This window comes from Pristis pectinata, chromosome 11 (assembly GCF_009764475.1).
Source record: "Pristis pectinata isolate sPriPec2 chromosome 11, sPriPec2.1.pri, whole genome shotgun sequence".
Lineage (NCBI taxonomy): Eukaryota > Metazoa > Chordata > Chondrichthyes > Rhinopristiformes > Pristidae > Pristis > Pristis pectinata.
The window spans coordinates 48,819,826-48,846,442 of record NC_067415.1 but is presented as its reverse complement, the minus strand read 5'-3'; the positions used below and the strand labels follow the sequence as shown (position 1 = coordinate 48,846,442).

Sequence of the window (26,617 nt, the reverse complement as noted above, 5' to 3'; positions counted from 1 at the left end):
AGCTAATTTTGATAACTCTGTAATTCCGGATTTAGTAGTCTTTTATCAAAGCCTTGCTTCAAGCCAAAGCCACTTAAGAGATTGTCATTGCATGGAATTCACAAATTTTCCTTCCCATGTTTCAATCCAAACCACTAATTCCAAGGCTAAATAAACAATTTTAATGGTCATCAAAGGGGGTAAAAGTACAATAATGAATAATAATATTTAATTACCTTAAATCCAACATTATTCAAATGATGTATCACTAATGTGTGTTTGTTTGCTTTCTGCCAACTTCAAAGATGGAATCATAATTCACAAGCTGGAGGTGGTAATGTAGCTAAAAGTAGGGACTTTAGAGTTGGACTAATGTATAACTAATGACCACTTGCCTTTTCTAATAAATATCTCAGCCAGCAAACTTTCTTGTTACTAATGAAGCATACTGCTGAAATAGGATTTTGTTTCTTTGCTGTTTTAGCTTTAACAACTATTTTTTAATTACCTTTTATTTTGGTTGAGCAATTACAGGGTGGAAAATTCCATAAGTTTAGAAAGAAGAACTTGAGTTTGGGTTTTGCCATTAGACAAGCTCTATTTCATCAATTCAGCTGGAGCCTCTCCGAGCTTGAAGAAAGCCCCATTTTGCTTAATTTGGATGTGTACTGAAGGAGTGTCTGACATCACTTTAAGTTTCATTCCTGGGATCCAGGTAAACGGTTGTTGCCCATCCGTATTAGACCCAAAGTTAGTAATTGTTTTTGAATTGCTGCAGTTTAAGTGTTGAAGGTAGGGCGTCCAGGACTTTGACCAATAATGAAGGAATGACCATGTGATGCTGGTCACAGAGAAAAAGATAAATACATTCTTGGTTTTGGACTCATTTGAGTGCCAACCCTGCTTCATCATGCATGTTTTCAATGTGCTTGAGAATTATTGCGGGATTCTTTTCCCTTTTGAATTGTTCCGTAAGTGGTGTTGGAGCTTTATGTTGAGAACAGTGTCAGTGTCCATTCAGACCAGTCATGGCCCCCAAGGAGTCCAGTTGCATTTCTGGTTAATGATGACAAGGAAGTTGATGGTAATAATATTGAGCTTCATAGGAAGGTAGATAACCTTCCCCTTTATTGGAAATGGGTTTTGTTGGCACATTTGGGATCAAGTGTTACTTGGCACATTTCTGTTCAAGCCTGGGCATTGTACAGGTCTTGCTGTGTTGGTGTGAATTGCTTCATTGTGTGGAATTGTATCAGAAACCAGCCAAATCCCTGCAATTAGACCCACTTACATGTGTGAGCAGAAACCTATGGGAAAACAGTTAGGTCAAAGAAGTCTCCTTCGGTCTTGCAGTGATGCCTATAGCTTAGGTGATGAGTCTCCAGTAACGACAACCATCTTTCTCTTTGGCAGACTTTAAACTTAAGTGAGAATATTCATGTTGTATTGAGTGCAATATAGCACCATGCTGTTAATTTTGTTTAAATTCAAAGTCAGAATTGTTTCAGCATGTGCATGTCAACTCTCTGTAAGAGCAATCCTGTCGATAGCGTTTGCTGGCTGATTTGGTTTATCCCATTCTGGTCTTGGGCAGTTAAAGGCAAATTACTGCCAGTGATGGAAGTTTGTAATTTGGCAGGAGAGTGAATGTTTTTGTGTGGATCTGAAGAAAACTGCCTAAAATTACTGAATTACTTTAAAAAAAGTAACTCTATAATGCATAATAAGTAAAAAGAAAAATGCCTTTTCCTGTTTTATATTAGAAAGATTTGGTGACAATGTTCACTCTTGCAGATTATCAACCTCTTATCGTTGCCGTTATGGAGGGAAGATCTGATCGACAAACACGAGGTTCTATTTTGTTTTGTGAATGCTGTTCAGGAAAACTACGTTTGCAAAAGTGAGCGTTAGTAAATGAGAATTTTTGGAGTTGGGGTCTACAGTAGCTTATTAAGAAAAGTTAGGTGAAAAAGCGTTCTGTACTGGAATCGAAATCAGTCTTGGATACAGCTGGGAGAAGCAACTTGTCAAGAAAAAATTCGTGAGATGGATTGGTGGCCTTGATCAGATCAGAAGGAGTGGGTGAAGAGAATATGAGCATGATCTACTGGTTTATTATTTGAATGTATCTCTGATGCTCAGAACTGTGTGAAGGAACTTTGAGAATTGCATGCTGGGAGGGCTGACAAAACACCTTGTGCCTCTTGGCTAGCTATAGACCTGAAACGTAACTGGATCTGTGTGGGAGGTGAAAGGGAGAAAATGCAGAAGTGCCAAGAAAAAAAACAGAACTGGGAGAGGAGAAGTGAAGATGGTGGTGGATGGAGAGTTGAGGGCATAGTGGAGAGAGGGAAAACAAATGGAAATTAAGAAATGGTAATCCATGAAAGCCGATATCCTTTGCAAGCAGAGATGGCAATAATTAAATGTGGAGAGAAATCATGGAAGTACTATAGGTGTGTGAGCAATCTTAGGAAATTAACCTGTATCACTTTTGATTTGAGTTTATCCTCTCTATGTAATTGCAACGAGTGTGATGTCATTTTTGCATTGCAAAAATACATTCTGTTAACTAATCATTTGAATTGAAATGAATGTTGTATACAACACTTCCTGAATAAAATTTTGCATTGGATTTGTATTTATTAATTATAGTGGCAAGAGTTAACCATTCAACTTTTCCCACATCTTCCATAACTCTGAGATCATGTCTAATCTGTAATCCCACACAATGCATCCATTTTTTTTGTTGAAATTCATGGCCAACAAACTGATCTGTCCTTGATTTTAAAATTAATAAATGACTTGGAATCGATTGCCATTTGTGGAAGGGAGTTTCAAACTTTTTCCCTGTATATGTGGAAGTGTTTCATAACCTTGCTTTTGAAAGGCCTGGCTGATCATGAACTCCTCAACTGATGGAACTAGCATCTTTTGATGTGATCAAAATTTGCAGGATGTTAAAAGATAATTTAAAGTCCTCTGCCAACCTTCTGAATTTTGGGGAACACTATCTTGTGTAATTTCTTCTTTTAATCTTAATATATGGAATCCATGGATTTGAAATTCTTTTGGTTAATGATGCTAAATGTGTACCAGGATTTCAGGCTGCTGTATTTAGTTCCATTTGAAGTTAACTGCAGATGAATTTCTTTTCCCAACCTTTTCGGTAAATCTATGCAGCACTGTCCAAGATCAATATGCCCTTCTGGGTGTGTTGCCCAGAAGTGCTCAGTACCTCTGTGATCTAACTAAGTCTTTATAGTACTAGAACATCCAACTCTTTTTTTTTTCTGTTTAGTTCTCTGACATAATGGTCAATGTTTTATAAAGCTAAATTCCTGTATCTTTTTAAGGATCTATGTACTCTGAATCCTACCACTCCCCTGCCACCTCTCTAAAGATCACAGTACTGTTGCTAGCATTTTGCCATTTAAAGTACTTTTTTTCCCCATGGGTCAAAAATGGATGCCTTTGCATTTACCTACATATGAAATCCATTTGCTTTGGTTTTTTCCCTATTTGCTTAATGTATTAAAATCCCTTTGTATTTAATGTTTACAATTCCTTCCTTAGTTTCAATGACTAACTTGGATAAACAGCTTTAAATCACCTCTTTACAGGGGACTACCAGGGCATCTTGCCATTTTGAGTACCTCTCTGATATCTTTACTTCCCTTCTCCCGTTACTCAGCCAATTTCCCAGTAAAGTTAATAGTTTGACTTCAACTTAATGAGCTAATTGTCATTGATGAGGAACTTCTGTCAAATGTCTTCCAAATTTCATGTAAATAACATCTGTAGCAATTTCCTAGTGCATTACTATCGTCAGTACTTAAGGAACTTCAAATTCTGTTCATCAACCATGACCTTACAAATCCAAACTGTTGTCTGATGTTAAAGATTGTTGCATACTTTATCCCTAGTCAAGTAATTTTCCGATGAAAGATGTTCAGCCAACTGATTTAGAATTCTTTTATCATGAGTTGTTGTTTGATGCACACAGTTTTATATAAGAATGGTTCCTGAATCAAGAGAAATGGGAAGAATCTGATTGGGGTAGCTATAATTTTTTTTTGCCCATTTCCTTTTAAAAAGTGTTGGAAACTAGCTGGTTTAGTATTTTTTTTAGTGCCATTATTCTGATTTGTTAATTTTTGAGTCCATAGCCCTGCTTAAGTCGCAACTTAGGTCTTTGGTCCTAGCACATCTTAATACTGGGACTTCATGTTCTGTCATGGAGATCTGAATTACCAGTGCTGGTGTGTGCCAGAGGCAATAGCTGCATCTTCTACAGTGCTGCTGGCTGCCCCTGCACTGTTGTGGTGCAATCCTAAAATTACAACCACGCAGCATAAACTTCTGAATTTCCCAGGTTTAATAGCAAGCATAAGAGAAAGGTAAATGGAGCATATTTTATCAACCAAGTTAGTCGTAAACTAAATGTAAGACTTTTAATGTATTTTTAAACGGCAATTTTATTATCACAGGCCCCAAGTGTTGTTGAATGTTTGAAAATTGAATAACACTGATAGCTTTGACAGCCAGGTGAACTTGAGGGTGACAACTTAAGCAAGGAGAGGCCATCTGCTGCACCCTGCCACATTGATGCACTGGGTGCCAGGCTTCTGACAGTAGACTGGACCCAGGCCACATTGTTAGAGAGCAGCCCTGTGGTAGGTGGCTAGTGATGTTAGGGCAATGGAAGATGTGCCCATATCAAGCATGCTACCCTCTTCCTCCATTGTATATAAATATTAAGGCATTTGCATTCTATTATTAAGCATTTGTTGGATGGGGTGTTTATTTTTAAGCCAGAATGTAAAGCAGTGATTGTGATGACATCATTGTAGAGAAATTAAAATACATTATTACAACCAGTCTAATTTTTAAATCAAATATTTACTGGTAGTTTAGCTTTAAGGTAGACTTAAGCAATTTATGGTTTACGACGCCTAGCTGAATATTTATCATGCGATTGTTTAAGGTGAATATCTGGTTTATTATGTAGAATCAGAACTAAAATCAGGTGGGTTGGGGGCTAGACAAAAGAATCTTTAAACACTTGGTGAAGAGGAGGTGTGTTGTAAGAAGAGTCATCACTGTAGTCATTTAGGAATCGATGCAAAATGACATGTTGATTAGTTTTGTAATGCTGTAACTGTTTCAGAAGTTATCAAATAAGCTATACAAAAGCAGAATAAAAACTTGCTTTGTGCAAACTTCTACTTTAGAGAATGACTTTTTTCCTCTCTCCTTTCTATTTGTTGAGAAGTGGCTGTCTTAACACCTTTGCACTTCGACCCCCCCCCCCCCCCCCTCCCCAACAGCTCTGCAAATACTGTTCCAGTAAGGAACACTAAGACTTCACAACAGCAGGAATATTGGAGACCGGGTACAGTTATGCATGATCTGTTCGTGTAACGTTGACAGACTCCTAGAGCTTGTTCTATCTTTTCCTGCTGCTTCATTGCATTGTCTTAAAGCTTCCACTTAAAGATTCTGACTGTCATGCAAACTTGATGTGAATTTAGGTGGAGTATTTCAGGAGCGTAACTGCCCTAATATTCTGCCAGAACTAGTGGTGTGCATAATGTGTGAGTTGAGAATTAGAAACATAGTAGAGGACGTGGAAAATTTGTATATCTATTAAATAAAGTACTTCCATTTATGTCTTCATCTTCAGGGCATTTAAACATTTTCAAAGAATGAATTAATGAAAAGTAGTCACTCTCTTGTTATGTAGGAGAAAATAGTGATTTATTTTGCAAACAGCAAGGTCCCTTATTGACCTTTAATCTGCTTGGGTAATGTGTATGTGGATTAATAATTGAGCTGCACGGCTCCATGTCAGTCTTTACAATAGCACAAATGTCCACCTGAACAGGCATACTCTCAAGTTTTGGGCAAGGGTGCAAACTGGCAATTAAAATAAATATTTTAAGTAATAGCCAAGGCCTTCTGGCATTTTCTACAGTTCTTTATTAGGTTAAATCGTGTCTGTAGAAGACCACATTTTGGGAGGGTGGAGTGCATCTTCCTCAGTGGTGACTTGTATGTGATTAACTGGAAGTTCAGTTGAGGCTAATGCATTTGTTTTATATTTCTCTTGAATATTTAATTGTTGTTGTTAGATCAGACAAGAAGTTAAAATATTAAGGGTGAGAAAAGGCATTTTGGTTTGTCAGTGCTTAATTTGCTTAACTCATCCACTATAATTTTAACATAAAAAGTTTTTAAAGAATGTGGCAAATAAGAATTTTACATATCTGTTTTATGTAGCTTAATCAGTTTGTGATATTAAAGTTAAATCAAACCTTTTTAAAAATTGGAATGTAATAGATGGTGGTTTCAGTCAAAATATGGAAGCAGAATTAAATAATATGCAAGAGCTATTGCTTTAGCCTGTTGTAATTTTCCATCACTTGGTTGGTGATTCCTGAACATAGCTGTGTGTTGCAGGCAGGTACCGTGTATCTGTTACCTTCAGTGATGGATTATCATGTGATTATTGCCAGTCATTTAAAATTTGTGTTTACTGCACTAATCAGTTTATCTTGGAGCGCTTATCCACTGAAGCAGTGTTATCCAATACATTATCTGGTAGCCGCATATGGCTAATTGCATTTCTGATTAGCAAATACAAAATGAACAGTGGTCCATCATTAGACATGTAATCTCATTAGTCAAATTTGCAGTGTATTTATTTGTTAAAACATGAAGCAATGTGTAAATGCTTCTGATTTGTTATGAGTGCATTGCTGCTTTGGTTAATGAATAGTAGATATTGGGGTAGGTATGCATGTGAAGTACACTTTGTACTGAGTGTGTGAAATGTCTTTTCTGTTAAGTAAGAGTAACCGGGTCTTCCATATCACCTCTCCACCAAAACTTAGAGGTAAATTCAGTTGTGTTAACTTGGGCTGTATTCTGTTTTGAGTTTGGATGGTTGAGGAATGATTTGATTGAGCTCTTTTAACATGCAAACCTGATATTCATCTTCCTACTCCCATGCGCCCCCCCCACCATAAAAAAAAATTGTGGATCAATAATTTTTTATTGGATAATATGGAACAAAGATGGACAACTGGACCTGAATTGTAGATGGGCCATGATCTAAATGAATGACAGCAGGCTCATAAGACTGGATGGCTCTCTTGTTTTCCCATGTCGTCTCTGTTATCTATCTTTATACATGACCTAATTTTGTATGCATGAGCCACAATTTCCTCCAGCTAAGTATTAGAGGGGCAGGTCACCATTGTTGGAGCTTGCCAAAAGTTTTATTTTCATCTTCTGTTGTCAGTCATCAGCCAGTGACTCAAGTTAAACCAATTCATCTGCAACTTCGACACTGTTTACCTCCGAGCTACGTTCTGTTCCCATATCCTCTCCATCTGTGGTTGATTAATATTAACCATCTTCACCCTTCATCACCTGAACAGCTGAAGTCCTTACTGTTGTTTCCTCAGACTTTACTGTTCCAATGCATGGCTGCCCAACCTCTCTGCTTCCATAAGTTTCAGTTGATCCAAACTCTTATTGTCTGTATCCCGTCCTGTGCAATATCCCACTTATCCATCTCATTGATTAAAGTTCTGATGTTAATGAAATGCTGCATGGTCATACTTTATTTGAACTTCCAGTCTAGTAATTGCTTCATCCAAGCTGCAGTCTTTTTTCCCCTCTTAAATTGTAGCCTCTTGTGTTCTTACCTCAACCCCCACCAGCACCAAAGCCTCAGTCTCTGGACTACCTCCCACTTCATTAAGACATTTTCTGAAACACTTGCATTTGTACAAGGTGCCACATAAGACACTGATTAATAAGGTGAGAGGTCATGGAATTACAGGTAGGATAACAGAATGGGTGGAGCATTGGCTGGTTGGCAGGAAGCAAAGGGTGAGAATAAAAGGATCTTGTTCTGGTTGGCTACCGGTTACTAGTGGTGTTCCGCAGGGGTCGGTGTGGGGCTGCTTCTTCTTACCTTGTACATTAACGATTTGGATGATGGAGTAAATGCTTTTGTGGCTAAGTTTGCGGATGACACCAAGATAGGTGGAGGAGTAGAGAGTATTGAGGAGACAGGAAGGTTGCAGAGAGACCTAGATAGTTCAGGACAATGGGCAAGGAAATGGCAGAGGAGATTCAATGTTGAGAAATGTGCAGTTGTACACTTTGGAAACAGAAATAAATGGGCAGATTATTATCTAGAAGGAGAGAAAATTCAAAGTACAGAAGTACAAAGGGACTTGGGGGTACTCGTGCAGGATACCTTAAAGGTTAACCGCCAGGTCGGATTGGTGGTAAAGAAAGCGAATGCTATGTTGGCATTCATTTCTAGAGGTATAGTGTATAAAAGTAAGGAAGTGTTGAGGCTGTATGGGGCACTAGTGAGGCCTCATTTGGAATACTGTGCACAGTTTTGGGCCCCATATCTTAGGAAAGATGTGTTGATGTTGGAGAGGGTTCAGAGGAGATGTACAAGGATGATTCCCGGAATGAAAGGGCTTACATATGATGAGCGTTTGTCGGCTCTTGGACTGTACTCACTGGAGTACAGAAGAATGAGAGGGGACCTCATAGAGACATGTAAAATGTTGAAAGGACTAGACAGAGTAGATGTGGTTAAGCTGTTTCCCTTGGTGGGTGATTCCAGGACCAGAGGGTACAATCTTAGAATTAGAGGGTACAGGTTTAAAACAGATGAGAAATTTCTTAAGCCAGAGGGTGGTGAATTTGTGGAATTCCATGCCACATACAGCAGTAGAGGCCAGATCATTGGAGGCGTTTAAGGAAGAGATAGATGGATATCTAAATAGTCGGGGTATCAAGGGATATGGGGATAAGGCCAGAAATTGGGGTTAGGTTTTTTTTTGTGCCCCCCCCCCCCCCCCCCACAATTTCTCATTTCTTTTTCTTTTTTCCTTTTCTTTAGAACAGACTCGATGGGCCGAATGGCCTACTTCTGCTCCCTTGACTTGTGATCACTTGTTCGTCCTTTTGATTCAGTGTTCATTTTTTCCTTGCACCTCTTTATGGAAACTTCAGTGTAAAGGATCTATATAAATTAGCTCCTGTCTGTATCTTCCATGTTTTCGCTATTTCTCTTTCTGTCTTGTAAACCTCCCTCTCTGTCTCGCTCATACTATAGTTTTGTCTCTTTCCAGTGATTAGAAATAGCTGTTCTGCTATTTTTAGGTTTATTTTAATTACCATTTTCTTATTTATCTAATTTACTGTTAACATCCATTTTAATTTCCTAGCCCGTTTTGATGGGCAGCACCAGGTCTACCTGGTGAAGCAGAAAAGCAGTGGTTTGCTGCAGTCAATATATATAATTATGTTTTTTATTTTAAAGAGGCAAAGCATCCTAATTTTTTTAAAACCAATAAATGAAAGTATACCAGCCATCTGCTTATTGAGAGGGCAATTGTACTAAATGTTTCCAGCAGTAGTCAACGTGGTGAAGGGGATGGGAAAGAAACCATGTTTTTGTTATTGACTTGTTACTCAGTCTTCTGTGGTTCCCATCTTCTGTATTTTTGATACACATGGAGAACAGCTGCCTTGTTGAGCAAGATGCTTCATTTTGTGATTGCAACCATTTTTTTAACAGTGGCACAATCTAATTCAAATGCAAAATTGATGTTTTTAACAATATTCCTATTACTATACTGAAAGCATTCAAATGATACTTGTGTCATTGTTAATAGACTGCCATTTTATTTAAAAGTGCAAATATACATAATTGCGAGTTGTTGAATGACAATTTCCAGTATCAGTAAGCAAAAGAACAAAATGCTCTTCTTATTAAGTATATAGATTTTTAACAATAAAGTATGTTTGCAAATGGATTTGGGACACTAATTTGGCACATCAAAATGTCTATCTTTATTCTTCAACTTCATTTGTAAAGTATTTTAATTTCATGGGATACTTGCAATATGCCAAATGTCTGAAGCCATCCTCTGGGATCTATTTTTGTTGCTTTGAATGTTATCTGTTCAGATGATTCCAAATATCTTCATTTAAGATGTGCAGCAATACATGCAACCTTGTGCAGGTGCACCAGACTCCATTTAGTATGGACACAGGAAACTCCCATCTCTGTCAGATAGTTGGGGAGCAGCAAAAGATTTAGGGAAGTAATAGGGGCAGAGGACAAGGAACAACATGAACAGCAAACATCTGCAATAGGAATTGAGATTGGGTTAGGACTACTTAGCTCCGGAGATGACTAAGCACACACCAAAGTTGAAATGGATAAATGAATTGAGAGAAGTGTAGAAAGGAATAATGAGGACAACAAAACTTGCAAAGGCAGAATGTACTCTAAGCTTCAAGTTTCTTTTCTATTAATTTAAAATTGTCTGGCATGCCCTCTGTGCAATTATGGTTTACCCTGACAAGCACTGTTTGCCTGTGTTCAGCCTGCAGCTCCCAGGGCCTGAAATCAGGCAGCAAAAAATTAATATTCCAGTTAAAATGGAGAAAATAGAGAAACAATGTCAACATGAACTGCATACAAAATGCACTGGAGGGGCTAAATGGCCACCATCTGCAGTTTAAGAGGAGGAGGGAACATTCTTTAGAAGAGAGTATACAGCTGTAATTAGGACGGTTAGAGAATGGTGAGGTAGAACTTCAATCTTGGTTGCATGTAATAAATGCTTTTTGTGTAATAATAGATGTAATTTGAACTAAATGTTTTAAGAGGGGTACAATTCACAGCTCTTGTGACATGTAAAGGAGCATTTACAGGACTGCTTTGAATCGGTGGACTGGGCCATGTTCAGGGATTCATCTTCGGATCTGAATTAATATGCCATGGCCGTCACCGACTTCATCAAGATCTGCATGGATGAATGTGTGCCTTTGAGAACATACTGAGTTTTCCCAAACCAGAAACCTTGGATGAACCAGGAGATATGCAGTCTGCTGAAGGCTAGATCTGTGGTGTTCAAGACCAACGATCCAGAACCCTGCAAGAAGTCCAGGTATGACCTATGGAAGGCCATCCTGAGAACTAAAAGGCAATTCCGTGTGAAGTTAGACACACATTTGGACGAACGACAGCTGTAGCAGGGTTTGCATGCCAATACTTCCTATAAGGCGAAACCTACCAGCATAAGCGGCTGTGATGCTTCTCTCCCTGATGAGCTCAACATCTTTTACGCACGCTTTGAAAAGGAGAATAACACTACACCTATGTGAATCTCCACAGTATCTGGCGACCCTGTGATCTCTTTCTCAGAGGCCAATATCAGAACATGCTTCAAAAGGGTGAACCCTCGTAAGGTGTCAGGCCCTGACAGTGTAGCTGGCAGGGTATTGAAAATCTGTGCCATTAACTCCTGCCTGAGCAAGGACCTGGACCTGCTGCAGTTTGCCTACCGCCACAACAGGTCAATGGCAGACGCAATCTCACTGGCTCTCCACTCTGCTTTGGAGCATATTGATAACAGCAAAACATGCATCAGGCAGCTGTTTATTGATCGCAGCTCGGCATTCAACACCATCACCCCCTCAGTACTAATCAACAAGTTTCAAAACCTGAGCCTCTGTACCTCCCTCTGCAACTGGCTCCTCGACTTCCTTATCGGGAGACCACAGTCAGTGAAGATCGGCAATAACATCTCCTCCTCACTGACAATCAACACAGGCACACCTCAAGGATGTGTGCTTAGCCCACTGTTCTACACTCATAACTGGCTAAGCACAGCTTAAATGCCATTTATAAATTTGCAGATAACACCACTGTTGTTGGCAGAATCTCAGATGGGGATGAGGAGGCCTACAGGAGTGAGATAGATCAGCTGGTTGAGTGGTGTTGCAACAACTACCTCGTACTCAGCGTCAGCAAGACGAAGGAATTGATTGTGGACTTCAGAAAGGGCAAGTCAGGAGAACACACACCAGTCCTGATTTGAGGGGTGAGCAGCTTCAAGTTCCTGGGTGTCAACATCTCAGAGGATCTATCCTGGGCCCGACACATTGATGCAATCACGAAGAAGGCATGCCAGCAGCACTACTTCATTAGGAGTTTGAGGAGATTTAGTATGTCACCAAAGACTTGCAAATTACTACAGATGTACAGTGGAGAGCGTTCTGACTGGTTGCATCACCACCTGGTATGGAAGCTCTAATGCACAGGATCGAAAGAGACTGCAGAGGGTTGTAGACTCAGCCTGCTCCATCACGGGTACAACCCTCCCCACCATTGAGGACATCTTCAAGTGGTGGTGCCTCAAGAAGGTGACATCCATCATTAAGGACCCTTGCATTCCAGGACATGCCTTCTTCGTGTTACTACCATTGGAGAGGAGGTACAGGAGCCTGAAGACCCACACTCAATGTTTCAGAAACAGCTTCTTCCCCTTCACCATCAGATTTCTGAACGGTCCATGAACACTACCTTGTTATTCCACTTTTGCACTATTTATTTATTTTTGTAACTTGCACTGTACTGCTGCTGCAAAACAACAAATTCAGCTGCATCTGTTGACAAGGGCACTGCACAGTCCTCGTGGATACAGAGTCTTGCCTTTTCATCGTGTTTTCTGGCACCACCATCATGCTAAGTGGGATGGACTCAAAATAAATCTGATGTCTTAGAACTCGGTAGTCATGAGGCACTGTAGACGACCAGCAGCAGCAAACGTTAACTCCACAAATTGTAACCTTACAGCTTGGGTTATACCAGGAGCTGTACTAGACATGTCTAAAAGATGAGGTGCCAAGCTGGTGAAGCTGCAACACAGGACTCCATGCAAACTAAACAGCATGCAATAGACCAAGTTAAGCAATCTTACAAACAATGAATCAGTTGGAAACTCTGCAGCCCTATCACACTTAATTGTGAATGATGGTAGACAATTAAAGAGCTAATGGGAGAATTTGCCTCTCAGGGTAATGACCTATGCCCAGACATCTTCAGCTGCTTCATCAATGACCATTCTAAGATTAGAACTAGGAATGTTCACTGACAGCAAAACATTCATTTCTAGCTGCAACTTCTTGGCAAATTAACCAGTCCATTACCAGCAAGCAGGAAGACCTAGATAATATCCAGGTATGGGCTGAAACGTTACATGTAAAATTTACACGGAAGAATCGTGGTGAGTATTGCCCAACTCCAAGAGAATTTAACAACCAACCTTTGGAAATTTCACGGCACTACCATTGCCAAGTCCCCTAGCATCACCATCAACTAGCTAGAAACTCAACTGGACTAGCCACGTTAATACTATGGCTAAAAGAGGAAGCCAGAAAATTGGTACAGTAAAACTCCAATAATCTGCTATTCAATCATTCAGAAATCCTGATGTTCTGGTATTTGACTCAACTCACTTGGTTCTATATCCCACACTCCCTTTAAACTCACTGGGGCCCTGTTCTTGGGCTCTTTTTAAATTTGCCAATCCCGGTTTTCCCCCACTCCCTTTATACTCGCTGCTGTGCTTTCTTTAAACTTCAGCTGGTTTACTGAAATTAAAGTGTGTTAATAGAAGTAATACCCAATTAGAAAATCTGCCAGTCCATCACCACCCAAGTCCTGAGACTACCAGATTCAGTTTAGTGTATTTTAATGTAAGCCAGAAGATCATTGTTTTTGCTATCTAAATTGAGCATTGTATCTCCTTGCATGTAGGACTGTCATGCTCCATATATGTAATTTTTTTGGGCCAACACAAGTGATTGAGAGTATTAACAAGTAGACTTGTATTTAGTTTATAGATTCTGAACTGTAATGCAGTTCAAAATGCTGGTAAAGCATTGAAGTGTCAATGTTTCTTAATTGTGGTATCCCTTTCACACATGCCCAACAAACTTGCAGCATGAGAGAGCAATTTTCCTGTCTAATTTTATTAAAAATCTAACATTGGAAAACAATGGATATTTGAAAAATTTTCATTCAGTCTGTTGATTTACGAGGAGGAAAAGAATTGATTGCAGGAATTCGTCATGTCAATTTTTTCTAATGCTTGTCATGCATATTTGAGGCCACTAGGTTTCAGATTCCCTGGAACCACATCTGGATGTGATTCTTAAAAAATCATTAATGATGTGCTATGGTAACTTGGTGGGTATTGCACTGGCCCAGGAATGCTCAATAGTGTGAATCCCACAAAGCCATCGTGCAAGGTTGACACTGTTAATTTGTAAGCTAGAAACATGAAAGCTGCTAATTTTGTTAACCAATTATTCACTTTTATCCAGCAGGGGCTATAAGTAGCCTACCCTATGCTGCCTGGCTTGTGTTTAACCAGTGCCAGGATTTTATTCTTGGTTCACTTCAGTGGTGGTTCATTTGGTGATTATTGCTTGGAACAATCATGTATCTTTGGTTATTTAAAAACAACTTGAAGTACATATATCAACTGCAACTTATAGACAATAATAATACCTACACTTTTTAAAGTCATCCATTGTCACCCACCTTTTTTTTTAAGTTTTCCTGTATTATTGTATGTATCTCCAAACAAATGTGTTTGGCCAGTAATCTATGCATTGATTGCATTTTGAAAGCCACATCTTGAAGCAAATTTCATGCTGGGTATTAAACACATATTGTCAATGTATTTTTCAGTATTTCTGTTTTTTTTGAAAGGTGATACAAACTGAATTTTCTAAATAAATTTAGAGATTTTCAGGGAAACCAAACATAACTGATCATAGCCCTGCATTGATATGACTTTAATTCCAAGTTACTTGATTGGCCCAACACTGCCGCCCCACCCCAGAGTGAGTGGGGATAAACAATAATTGCACGGGGAGGGAGTCAGAATGAAAAATCCATTAAAAGTGATATCATCACATTGAAGCAGTGATCTTGGTCAGATGTTCATTCAGGGCAAAAAATAAACTGCTGGAGGAACTCAGCAGGTCAGGCAGCATCTGTGGAGGCAGAGAGGGATAGTCGATGATTCGGGTTGAGACCTTGCAGATGTTTGACCCCTGAGTTCTTCCAGCAGATAATTTTTTTTTTGCTCCAGTTTCCAGCATCTGTAGTCTCTTGTGTCTCCATTCATTCAGGGGCTTTTTTTAAGCAAATGCTTTGTACTTTAAGGTATTTTGAAGCTATTAGTCAGATTTTTATGTTGGCATATTGTAATCTTGTATTGGATTACTCCATAAATTTCCTGCTCTGCCTCCCATTACTATCCTATGTGAACTTCCATCAATGTAAAACTCCTGTCTACACCCTATCTTGCACTGTACCAGCAATGCTGTTTTCATGAACCTTCATTGACTTCCAAATTTGCAAAATCTGATCCTTGTGAATTAATTCATGTACAGCCTTGTCCCATCCTTTTCTTTATACAGCCCTGCATTCTAAACTTGGGACTCTTTGAACATTCCCTTCTTAGTTTCATAATGCTCACCCATACTTCGAGCTGGACCTGAAGTTCAGGCATTCCATCCCTTAAACCCTTCTCCTATTTAAGTATGCTCCTTTATTCTGCCTTGGCTTGATGTACAATTTTTTCCACGTGCCTCAGTTTCCTTGAGCCAATAAGCCTAGCAATGATTAAGGAGACAGGTTTGTTTAACAGTCTTTAGAATGTGAAAATATTAATCCAATAATGATTATAATGTGATAAAAGTTCAGTCCTGTGTTTTGAAAGGAAAACATGAAACTGGTTCTAGATTAGTGCAAGACTGACTTCCATTTGACACCCAACCTATCTAAAATAAACTGGGCAAATCTGTTAATTAGTAAAATCTCAGCAGAGCGGTGGAAAGTGTTCAAAAGAATGATAGAGACATGGATTTACAGATGCATCAGTTTACACCTGTTAAATCATGGCTCTACTTCTGGTGGTGGTGAGTCATGAACCAAGGAGATAAGCGATTTCAAAACAAATCAAAAAGAGCATGTAGAATCGCGGTAATGGTCACATCGTGGTCACTGGGAGCAAAATGAAAGGTGACCAAATTGATGGTAAGAGCTGTAAAAGAAAATATGAAAACAAATGTGCAAAGGACAAGGACATCAAAGTTGACAGTTTTCAAAATTATACAAAACTTTGGTGGTAGAAGTAGTGTGGGTGGGTCCCTTAAAATCAGATAATGATGAAATTGTAAAGACAATGGAAGATGTCGAATGAATTACTTTGGAGCAGTGTTTAGATTAGAGTAAGAGGACAGCATCTTAAAAAGGGGGTGGGTGGGGGAGAGAAAGAGATTTAAAATCAAGGATTAATTACTTTAAGCACTCAGTTCTTCAGAGAGTCACTCCAGTTTTGTAAAGAGAATTATGCCAGATGAACCTGATTGAATGTCTTTGAAGAGGTGATTAGACAAAGCAGTAGACAGAATGTTGATGAATGTTACTAATCTGGAGTCTTATAAAGGATTTCATCAAATGCCTTCTAGGGGGTCTGGATTAGTAACATTCATCAACGTTCTCTGTCTACTGCTTTGACTCGCATTGAAGCTCTCAGAACTGAAGGCAAAGTATTGACCTCTGAATAAAATTGTCAGTGTAGCAAGGGGAAGGGTAGGGAAAATGTGACTAGTGGATTCTGCAAGATTTTTGAAGCTGGAGCTGGCTATCATAAGGCATTTTGCAAGTAACTTGGATGATGGAATCGAAAGCGCTTCCCAAGCTTGCTGATGATACAAAGATGCGTGATGTAAGCAGTACAAACAGAAACATTTTAAACTGCAAAAAGATTTGAGCAAAACTGGCAGATGGAATTCACCCAGAGAAATGAAATCATCCACTTTTAATCAGAAAAGGAGGAAAATAAAAGTGCTTCCCAGATGGTTTAAAAACTTCAAAGTGATGGAGGTGCAAACAAGTTTCTGTATATACCATTGACAAATACAGGAAATAATCAAAGGCTAATTGAATGTTAGCCATTATATCCAGAGAACCGGAGTTGGAAACTATGCCTTATCAACACAAAGCTCTTGGTTGTACCACATCTAGAGTACTGTAAGCTATTCTGGACACGACACCTTTGGGATGTATTGGCCTTGGAGGGAATACAGTGTATAATATCTGGATTCCCAAAGCATAAATTACAAGGAGATATTGCAGATAGGGCTATTGTTCCTGGAATTAAACTATTGGAGAGAAACTATTATTGGGATGGAGTTGGAAATGGAGATAATGCAAATTTGATACTCTTCTATAATTCTTAAGCTCCACCTGATTTTTAAATCCTAAAATTGGTCTTGGTGAATTAGTAAAGATCAAAGGGCACGATGATACTCCACTCAGCTGGTCACCCTTTGGCTTTTCCTTCTCTTCATTGAATTGTTGCCCCCTGTTCCCTCCCATTACAAGGGCCTTATTTCAGTTATCAAGAAGTCTTTAACTGGCACCAAGAGTGATCCTTGTTTTGTAATGCTTCTGTTCTGGACCTGTACTGTGTAACATTGCCAGTTATGTATTGAGGAGATATCTACGTTCTAACCTAGACATATCACCATGGCAGCAGATTTATAATGCCCCCAGTATCAGTCACGTGCAGCTTACCTAATTTCTTTCTTGTCCTCTACAATGCTCTTTCCCCAAACTACTACTCCTGCTGGGACCCCCATCAACTCCACCTCCAGGCTTGACACTTAGTTAATTTCATTGCCTCCTTTCACAAAGGCTAACATCCAAAATGCCTTTTTTCCCTGCTGCCTTTGGGGGAGCAAGCCTGTGCACTCTTCCTCATCCCCTCAGTCAACCCCCACCTACACCCTCACCAAGGTTTTTAGTCAAATTGGTTTGACTCGTGGGATTCAAGACCCACTATCAAAGTGTGTTGATTCTCGGGTCTAGATTGACATTAGATATAGTTGCTGAATTGTCTATTAATTGATGTTGTCTACTTGTTTTAGTTGACAAGTAGCAAAGGGAGAGGTGGTAGAAGGAAACAATAACACGGGTGGAAGAAGTGTCGTCATTCTCTGAATGTCCTGACCACCATTCCTTCACCAAAACATGCTGTTGAACGTCATCTATGGCCTGCCCTTGATCCTGCACTTTAACTGGAATAGATCACTGGGCACAGTGTTTGCTGGGAAGGTGCTCTGAGCTGATCTGCAAGGTCCTGTATTGCACAGGGCTATTCCAACCACTGGCAAGCCCTGCCCACAGAAGCTTCTTTAAGCCCCTTGTCAGCTGTCAGTGCGGTTAAAAGTTTGGTGAGGGTTTTTGAGTGTCATCGACTATTTCTTACAAAAAAAAGTACATATTGAGCATTTTGAAAATTAAAAACATTGGGAAAAGTACATTTCCCCCCTCCCCACCCCCACAACTTCAGTAGCTTCCCATTCCATAGAACTTGCACTTGTTCTAACATGAAGCTTCAATGGCAGAATTCCCAGACAACATCTTGGGCAATGTGTAGAGGTTTACTCTGTCCTCCACACTCCACTGAAGAGCACCTCATGGAATCCATGAGAGCGACAGATAGCTGAGGCAAGTTTGGCACTTTCTCTGCTGCAAATTTTCTCTGTTGCTTTGTAAAATATTTGATCTCTGGTTCCAATGATTTGCCTTGCCCTTCTTCTGTGATCTTGAGCAGTATTGGTATTCATCCTGTAAGTCCCCTCCACCTCTAATCTGTGCCCATTGTTCTTGCCTCCCTTCCATTGGTAGTAGTTACTGTTCATACTCTTTTTTTTTGTATCTTGCCCTCCAATTTATTTTTTAGCCTTCTGCATTGTTGCCACTTGCTTTCAGAAGCTTTCATCTCTTGCTGGCCCTTATTTAGGATCTCCAGTGTTTGTGTATCAAGTACTTTTCAATTAATAGCTATTGTAATATGGAAAACTCTCCTTCTGAGGTTGTGCTTGGCTTACCTTTTTATTTTCCTCATGGCATCTACTACTTGCTCCTTCACTCAGACATTTTTTTGTTGGTGTGGGTTTATTTTAATATGAAGAAGCTATTCTTTGTTCTCACTCATTTTGAGGTAAATGATTAAAGTTTAATGACATGATTTAATGCAGCAGTGCAAGTTTGAACAAGCAGTGTTATTTTTGACAGAAGAAGCCCTGTTCTAGAAAACTTTTGCAATGGAGCTGAACCAGGACAGAAACTCTCCATCCTCACTTCTCCACCTCCCATCTCTGGCCCTCCCCAAGAAGAAAAGTACAGAGGGAGGAGCTTATTCCTTTCACAGAACATGTTTTCCTGGACTGGTTTTACTTCAGAGTAATGGAAGCCCTCTAATCTGTACCCCTGGGGGATGGGTGGATGCTATTGAATCCTAGCATTTGCTCTGTGTGATGATATGGAGGCCAGATTTTCAGACTGGTGTTCCTTTGTACTTTTGGCAATAACTTTTGTGACAGGAAAAATCAGTGGTAGAAATCTAAACCTGGAGTGTCAGTATATGGTACAGCCCACAATGACTAGAAAATGAAACTAGTATGCCTCCTGATCAAGTTGTGATCCTCTACTCCACTGGTATTATGGAAGCTAAAGGCAAGGCACAGGAATTGCTTTTGGATAAACTGTGATGGAATGGTTAGTTATGTTTACTGAAGGAACAAACACTTTAAATAGTTCTGTAATTCTATCTGGAAACAGTCCTATTTAACCAATAACCATGAGCTTCATGCTCCTAGAACTTGGGCTGTAAAACTCTGGGCCATCAAACTAGTTTTTGTTTATACTAACTCTGATTGCTATTGTTACACAAGATTGATCTAAGAGGGTCAACTCTTTATTTTCCTGGTGGTCAATTGGAATGTAATTATTTGTTACTAGCTTTCTAGTCCGTTCACTTGTAGTTAATTTCTTATTCTTTTGGCTGGATAGTCATTATTGATTTTGCTAACTGTAATTAAATAGCATGGACCTAGTTCCTGTGTAATATGCTTTTAACCTTCAGTTTAGTACCTGCATCAAAATGATATCATGGACTGGGCTTTACATAGCAGGAATGTGCCCAAAGTGAGGCTGGTATCTATAATTCTTAGAAACTGAGGTGTCCTAGTGATTTGGATGATCTTAAATAAGTGGAATTTTAATTTTCATTATGTGGCAGTAGTTATTGAGTTTAATACTCCAATTGAAGTTTTATTTTTGGACGGAAAGCTAGTGTAAAAACAAATGATTAAATGACAGTAACATTGGGGTTTTTAGATTGTAAGAGGAAACAAATGCCAAGATTGAGGAAACTGTGAATGACTGTCCACGTAAAGCACAGTAAGAACGGAGAGAGGGAGGACTTAGTACAAAGCTGATAGCACAATGGGTTGCAATGATAAATTATGAAGGAAAGTGGCAGCTCATGTGGCAACTTGGGGAGACAAGTCATTGGCTATAACATGGGAGTTTCCTTTCCATTAATTACAAGTTCAGGTATGAATGGGAGAAGCAAATATCAGCAAATTGATTAGTTGGAGAACAGGCTAACTAATTAACCAAATTGTTCAAACAGTTATGGTGGGGTTTGACTTCCTGTTTGTTGAATTACTACTAACGTAACAGGCTGTACAAATGCCTTGGGTATCAGGAAAACTTTCTTGGGATAATGTTGTTAAGAAATCTGCCTAATTTTCCTTTCAGTAATGGGGGGGGGGGGGGGGGAAATTTGAGTATATTGTTATCAGATTTGCTATGATTGGCCAAAAGTCGCATGCACAGGCAACCAATCCTGTGTAGACCTGAGTTAATGATTGCTGCAGACAAATCTGGTCCTTGACTTGCAGATGAAAGAGGCACTTAATAAATGAAAGAGGTATGAAAGGTAAAAGGAGGAGCAAAGAATCTTCTGAATTTCTAGGTGGAAGCTGAAGAGGTGAGCCATTTAAAGATCTCAAACTCTAGCTTTGGTTAGATTTTGAAGATGTGAAGGAATGGTTGGAAAACAATTTCCTTTCAGAGAAAGGGTGGGATCGGGATCTTGAATGTGGAATTTATGTTAACCACCAAATAGGCTTTGACATTGTCAATAATGAGCTGCAGCACCTGTCAACTGAGAGTGGGTAAACAGGTAATTTGTGTCATGACTGCAACCATGCAGTGTTGGGAAGTCATGAGGGACTTATTATGAATATGTCACAAACAAGAAAAAAAAGCATGGTTTTTCTGTTAATAAGTGGTGATATCACAGGTTGTGATCTAGAGGAAGGGCATTGGGGTGAATACATCCCATTACTGGACGTGGAGTTTTTTTTTCCTTGGGCCAAGATCATTTATGATGCGAAATTGGAAGTGGACTTTTTCTGACGTGCTTGAGGTTAAGATTTTGCATAATGACATCACTGGGTGTATGGTTGTTGCTGCCTAATTCTGTGTTGGCTGCCATTGACCCAAGGCTAGGAAATTGAAGGTGGGTGGGTAGGGGTTTGTCGTTGAAGAGCTACTTGGAGAAAGCTTGTGAAGAAAATAGTGATCTTAGGAGGTGCATTTTGAAGAGACGGTAGAAGTGAAACAGGTTTCTGGACTCAAGTAAGGATGAGGGATGCAGAGTGAAGAAGTCTGAATGCTATGGTTGAGATAGAACATAGAACAGTACAGCACAGTACAGGCCCTTCGGCCCACTATGTTGTGCCAACCTTTAAACCTCGCCTAAGACTATCTAACCCCTTCCTCCCACATATCCCTCTATTTTAAATTCCTCCATATGCTTATCTAACAATCTCTTGAATTTGACCAATGTACCTGCTCCACCACCACCACCCCAGGCAGTGCATTCCATGCCCCAACCACTCTCTGGGAGATGGTTCCTTTGCTTTGGTTGTTTCTACCCTTGCACACTTTTGGTATCAATATTTCAGATTGCTCTGGGAGTGAATTTTTTAAAACTCATAACCATAACCTTATTGGCCTTTATCTCAGCTAATGCAAATTGCTTAAGATGACCCAGACCAAATCTATTCCAGTTCTGGCTGCTAGATCTGTGTCATGTCAGCACAGAATATTTTACAGGGGTTTCAGATTTGGGTCCCACAACAGACTTGCTCTAATCCACACTGAGACTTTAATGTAGTTCTGCAATCTGTTCTGACGAGGGTTCTATCTATTGGACCTGTCTATTCTGTCCATTAGCCTCCTCAGATAGACTCAAGATACTGGTACTTTTGAAGAACATGCAAATCTTCCTAAATAAAAACAGAAATTACTGGAACCACTCAGCTGGTGAAGGGTATTTGACCTGTAACATTCACCCTCTCTCTTTCACCCTATCTCTTTCCACAGATACTGCATAACCTGTTGAATGTCTCCTCCAGCATTTTCTGTTTTTATCTCAGATTTCCAGCATCTACAATTCTCAATTTTTTTTTCAGGGAAGTTTTTCTGTTGTCGTTGATAGCCTGTACATTGCTAAAAGAGAAGAATCAAAAACTCCGAACAAAATAGCAGCACTTCCTATCGGACCACATTTTGTATCAACATTTTTATTTTGAACTATACATAAATGTGAATATTTATTTACAGAAGATCTACTACAAACTTTGAAGGGAAATGTAATATTACAATTCCTGTTCCTTGTGATTAACATTTTATAAATACAGTTTGAGACCAGGAATAACAACCATAGGAATAATCTCTCTTTCAAAGTTTCAGGCTAACTTATCAATGCCCCTGCAGCCTTTAGGCACTCATTTCCAACAGTTATTTGAAAACTTACCGTGAACCAATTGTACTAGTTCAAGTTTATTGTCATAGCCATACATAGGGTATAAATGCCATGAGAATGAGCTTTTTGCGCAGTACATAACAAACGTGACAAATAAGTTAACAAACTTAAATTAACATAAATTACATACAATATGTCATAGTAAGGCACTGCATTGAATTTTACAGTACAGGAACTTGCTTTTCACCCCAATGGGCATTTGTCAGTGTTTATTCTCCACCTCTCCTCCTCCATCTCACCATGTTGACAAGTCCTTTCTTTAACTTTAGCTCTCTAGCTCCTCCTGAACTCCATCACCTTTATTTGTCTCAACCACCCAGCTAGGCAGTGAGTTTCACACAGCTGAGTAAAACAGGTTTTCCTTAAATTGTTATTGGATTAATCAGTGACTTCATGCATTTATGGTTCCTTGTTTTGGGTCCCCTTCTACAACTTTATGAAGATCCCTCTAGTGTTGAGTTGGGCTGCACATCTAATTTTATCTGCAGCTGATTTTTTTTTTAAGAGTTCTGTTGATCTTTTGACTAAAGAAGAACCCTGAGATTTTTACTGTGGTAAAACTATGATTGTTAGGTATTCTTGCACTTTGAAGAGAAGGGGGTTTGGTATGTCATCTTAAAATCCATCTTGTTCTGATGGATGCTCTGCTCTTTGTACATTAGCTTAGAGTTCAAATAGAAAAGATTTTTGAATAGTCTTACCAATTTATTGGACACTATCAATGTGCAATACAATAATTTGTCCCTATGTTGACGGTTTTATTCCAAAAACTGCAAGATATAATGTGGATGTGGTCAGAGGATCAGCCCATGTCTTCAGATTCAAGTGTGCTGGATATCAAAATAGCTTTAAAAGTTCATCAAATGAAACCCTTTTAAGTAGCAATTATGATTTCTGCAAATCCACACTGGCAGAAGAGTTCCAGTTGTGCAGATAAAAATTTTGAAGGTATTAGTTACAATGTTTCTATAAAGGGCATTGTACAACTAATGCATTACAAACAAAAGTTCAAAGTCCCATTAATAACTGATGATCACAAATTTTGAAGATCAGTTTCAACTTTTGAAATTGCTCTCTGCTGTCTAGTTTTCAGAATGACTGTCTTGTGAACAAGATTTAATAAGTCAGGGTAGTTTTAAACCACTATATGCAGGTTGAGGGATTTGTACAGGTTTTGAGATTTCCCCAAAAGGAACTTGCAAATCTATTCTTGATGATTAAAAGATGGAACAAATGCATATGAAGAAATATTTATGGCCACTACAATTATAATCACAGTCTTGCCTGGAAGTGCAGTTGCAAAAAGCTATTTAATTTTCATCATCACAAAATTGAAAATGAATTAATGGGTTCCTTGTCCTTAAACCACCCCTCCCTCACCTAGGGTGACACCTGATAATGACCACCTCAAGTCATTCTGCATCACTTTGAAAATTCAACTGGTCATCATCACCGTTGTGACCCAGATTTCTGCCTTGGGCACAGACACTGGGTGATCCCTGTGCAGTGCTCCTCTAGGAACATTGCATGGGAGTTTGGATCCTGTAGTACCGGCACCCACACCCCACCCTCCATGGCAATATTCTGCTGTGTGCTCCAGATTGCACTTACACTTCACCTCATCCCAACCAAAACTCCTCCTTTTCCTCTCCACCCTTCCCTCCCAGCTCTCTCCCAGAGATGAGGACCAGGGAGAATGTGTAACATCTGGTCTGTCATTGCAACTAAGTCTGTGCCAGTTACCATAATATATACCCTGTTCCAGCCCACCCTAATCTGTGCACTAGAATTTCCAGGCATCGCTGTCGGACTGCTGAGGGGTTCGGCATGTTTTAGCAATTAATCAATGTGCTCTTTCCATAAACAGGAAAATGGTGCAAGGGTCCCTCAACCTCTGGCATGTGGACCAACTGCTTTCATACCAGAAAAGGAGGTAATTTTGTATATATTCTGTAACATTTTAAAATAATAAACATTTTAAGGCATCTGTGTTTGTGCAATGATTAGTATTGGTTTGGGCCCACCATTCACCTGCTTCCCATATAAAGTACAAGATTCCAGGCTTGTATAGGGAACATTGAATATAATAGAACAAATTTGAGGGTGGATTGGTGAAGTGAGAAGACATCCTCATTATTTATAATACTAATGAATTCTATTAATACATCAGTTAAACTTGCAAAAGATGTAAGTGGTGAGTTAGTGTAGAACTGGAAGAGGTTGCAGATGTGGGAGAAAAGCAGGGCAATGAGAAGGTTTATAGACAGGATGAGAATTTAAAGTTACAGGCATTGGAGGTGTAAGTCAGTGCTTATCAGAAATCATAGGATTATGGGAACCAGACTTGCTGTGAAATGGGCAGAGTTTTGATGGTGTTTACAGCAGGTGTTGATCAGGAGGCTGGGGTAGGGAGAGTTGGAGAAGTAACAAACTCGTAAAAGGGGAAGAATTCAGCAGCACATGGGCTGAATCAGATTGGCAGTGATGTGGCAGTGAATTTTTGCTGTTTTTAACTCTGTCACTTTTCCACTCCAGAGGTTATATACAGTCTGTTTCAGCCTGGGACTGAGCAGGGAGGAGTGTGAGCCACTGGCAGAGGTACAGAGCTGGTGGGCCAGGTCAAAGGTTGGAATTGGAATTAATTTATTATTGTCACATATAACAAGATACAGTGAAAAACTTTGTTTTGCATGCCATGTAGACAGATCATTCCAAACCCAAGTACATCAGGGTAGTACAAGGGAAAAGCAATAACAGAATGTAAAATATAGTGTTACAGTTACAGAGAAAGTGCAGGTAGACAAATAAGGTGCAAAGGCCATGACGAGGTAGATTGAGAGATCAAAAGTTCATCTTTATCATACAAGAGTTCTGTTCAAGAAGCTTATAATAGTGGGGTGGAGACTGTCCTTGAGCCTGGTGGTGCATGTTTTCAAGCCTTTGTATCTTCTGCCTGATGGAAGGGGGAGAAGAGAGAATGACTGGGGTGGGAGGATTCTTTGATTATGTTGGCTGCTTTCCCGAGTCAGCGGGAAGTATAGACAGAGTCAATGGAGGGGAGGTTGGTTTCCATGATAGACTGAGCTGTGTCCATAACTTCCTGCAATTTCTTGCGGTCTTGGGCAGAGCAGTTGCCATACCAAACCATGATACATCCGGATAGAATGATCTCTATGGTGCATCAATAAAAAAAACTTGAGGGTCATTGGGATAACAGCATTGCTCATCATGACTAGATGTTGGATAAATGGTTTGAGAACGAAGAAATACTTGTCGAGAGATGGAACTGGGTATTGGAAACAGACCCTAGGACTTCTGATTGCATTCCTAAGGCAAAGTGTTTAGATGAGGAGAAGGCCAAAGAAAGGTTATTGTGAGATTCTGGATAAAATGAAACCAGGGCAACCTGACTGAGCTGGACAATGAAGATGTTAGTCGAGGATGGTGCAATTAGAGGCTACAACAAAAGCAAAGAAGAAATAACCTTTTGGAATGAATAAACTATGTTTGTGACATCTTTAAACCTGGTGGTGGTGACATTGTGGATGGGTGACTGAGGAGAAGCAATGTACAGTGACTGATAGCATTGGGAGACTGCAAGTGAGGGTGAGTGATCAGCCATTAAGTGGGGACTGGGGAAAGGAGGTGGAAAGATGATCCTGTTAAGGGCATTGAAGGAGATAATGAGGGCGGAAGGTCCGGGTTATTTGGGACAAGACTTGGTATCGTGGACAAGGAGAAAATTTGGTCGAGGAGGGAGAGGCAGTAGCAGTTTAATGGAGATCTGCATCTAGGTGGCAAATACCATTGCACTCCTTGCAGACAAAAGAAATGTAAAAGACACTTGGTACTGGAGATATTTTAAAAAAAATTGGAGGTGCAGCAGATAAACATTTTTTTCTACCATTTAACTATCTAAAGAACTTTCCATTACTTTATCATTTAAAGTCATTGTTTTCATTTCTTTTGAGAATTATCCCAGGGATGTGGGTGGTTTTGGCAGAGGAGAGGAAGGGTGGATTATGATTGTA

The 26,617-nt window shown here is 39.5% G+C and overlaps 1 protein-coding gene across 4 annotated transcripts in view; it reads left to right on the top strand.

Annotated features, from left to right (window-relative positions):
• LOC127575929 (sestrin-3-like) overlaps positions 1 to 26,617 on the top strand; it is a 102,900-nt gene that overhangs the window by 33,382 nt on the left and 42,901 nt on the right. For 2 of the 4 annotated variants that reach the window (XM_052026185.1, XM_052026184.1), the window contains exon 2: positions 24,454 to 24,519. The exons of 1 other annotated variant lie outside the window; for it this stretch is intronic. In XM_052026185.1, coding sequence (XP_051882145.1) covers positions 24,454 to 24,519 — 66 coding nt within the window. Of the gene's footprint in view, positions 1 to 24,453; positions 24,520 to 25,121; positions 25,212 to 26,617 lie in introns of all 4 variants that reach the window. One more of the 4 variants, XM_052026183.1, reaches the window with a different exon arrangement.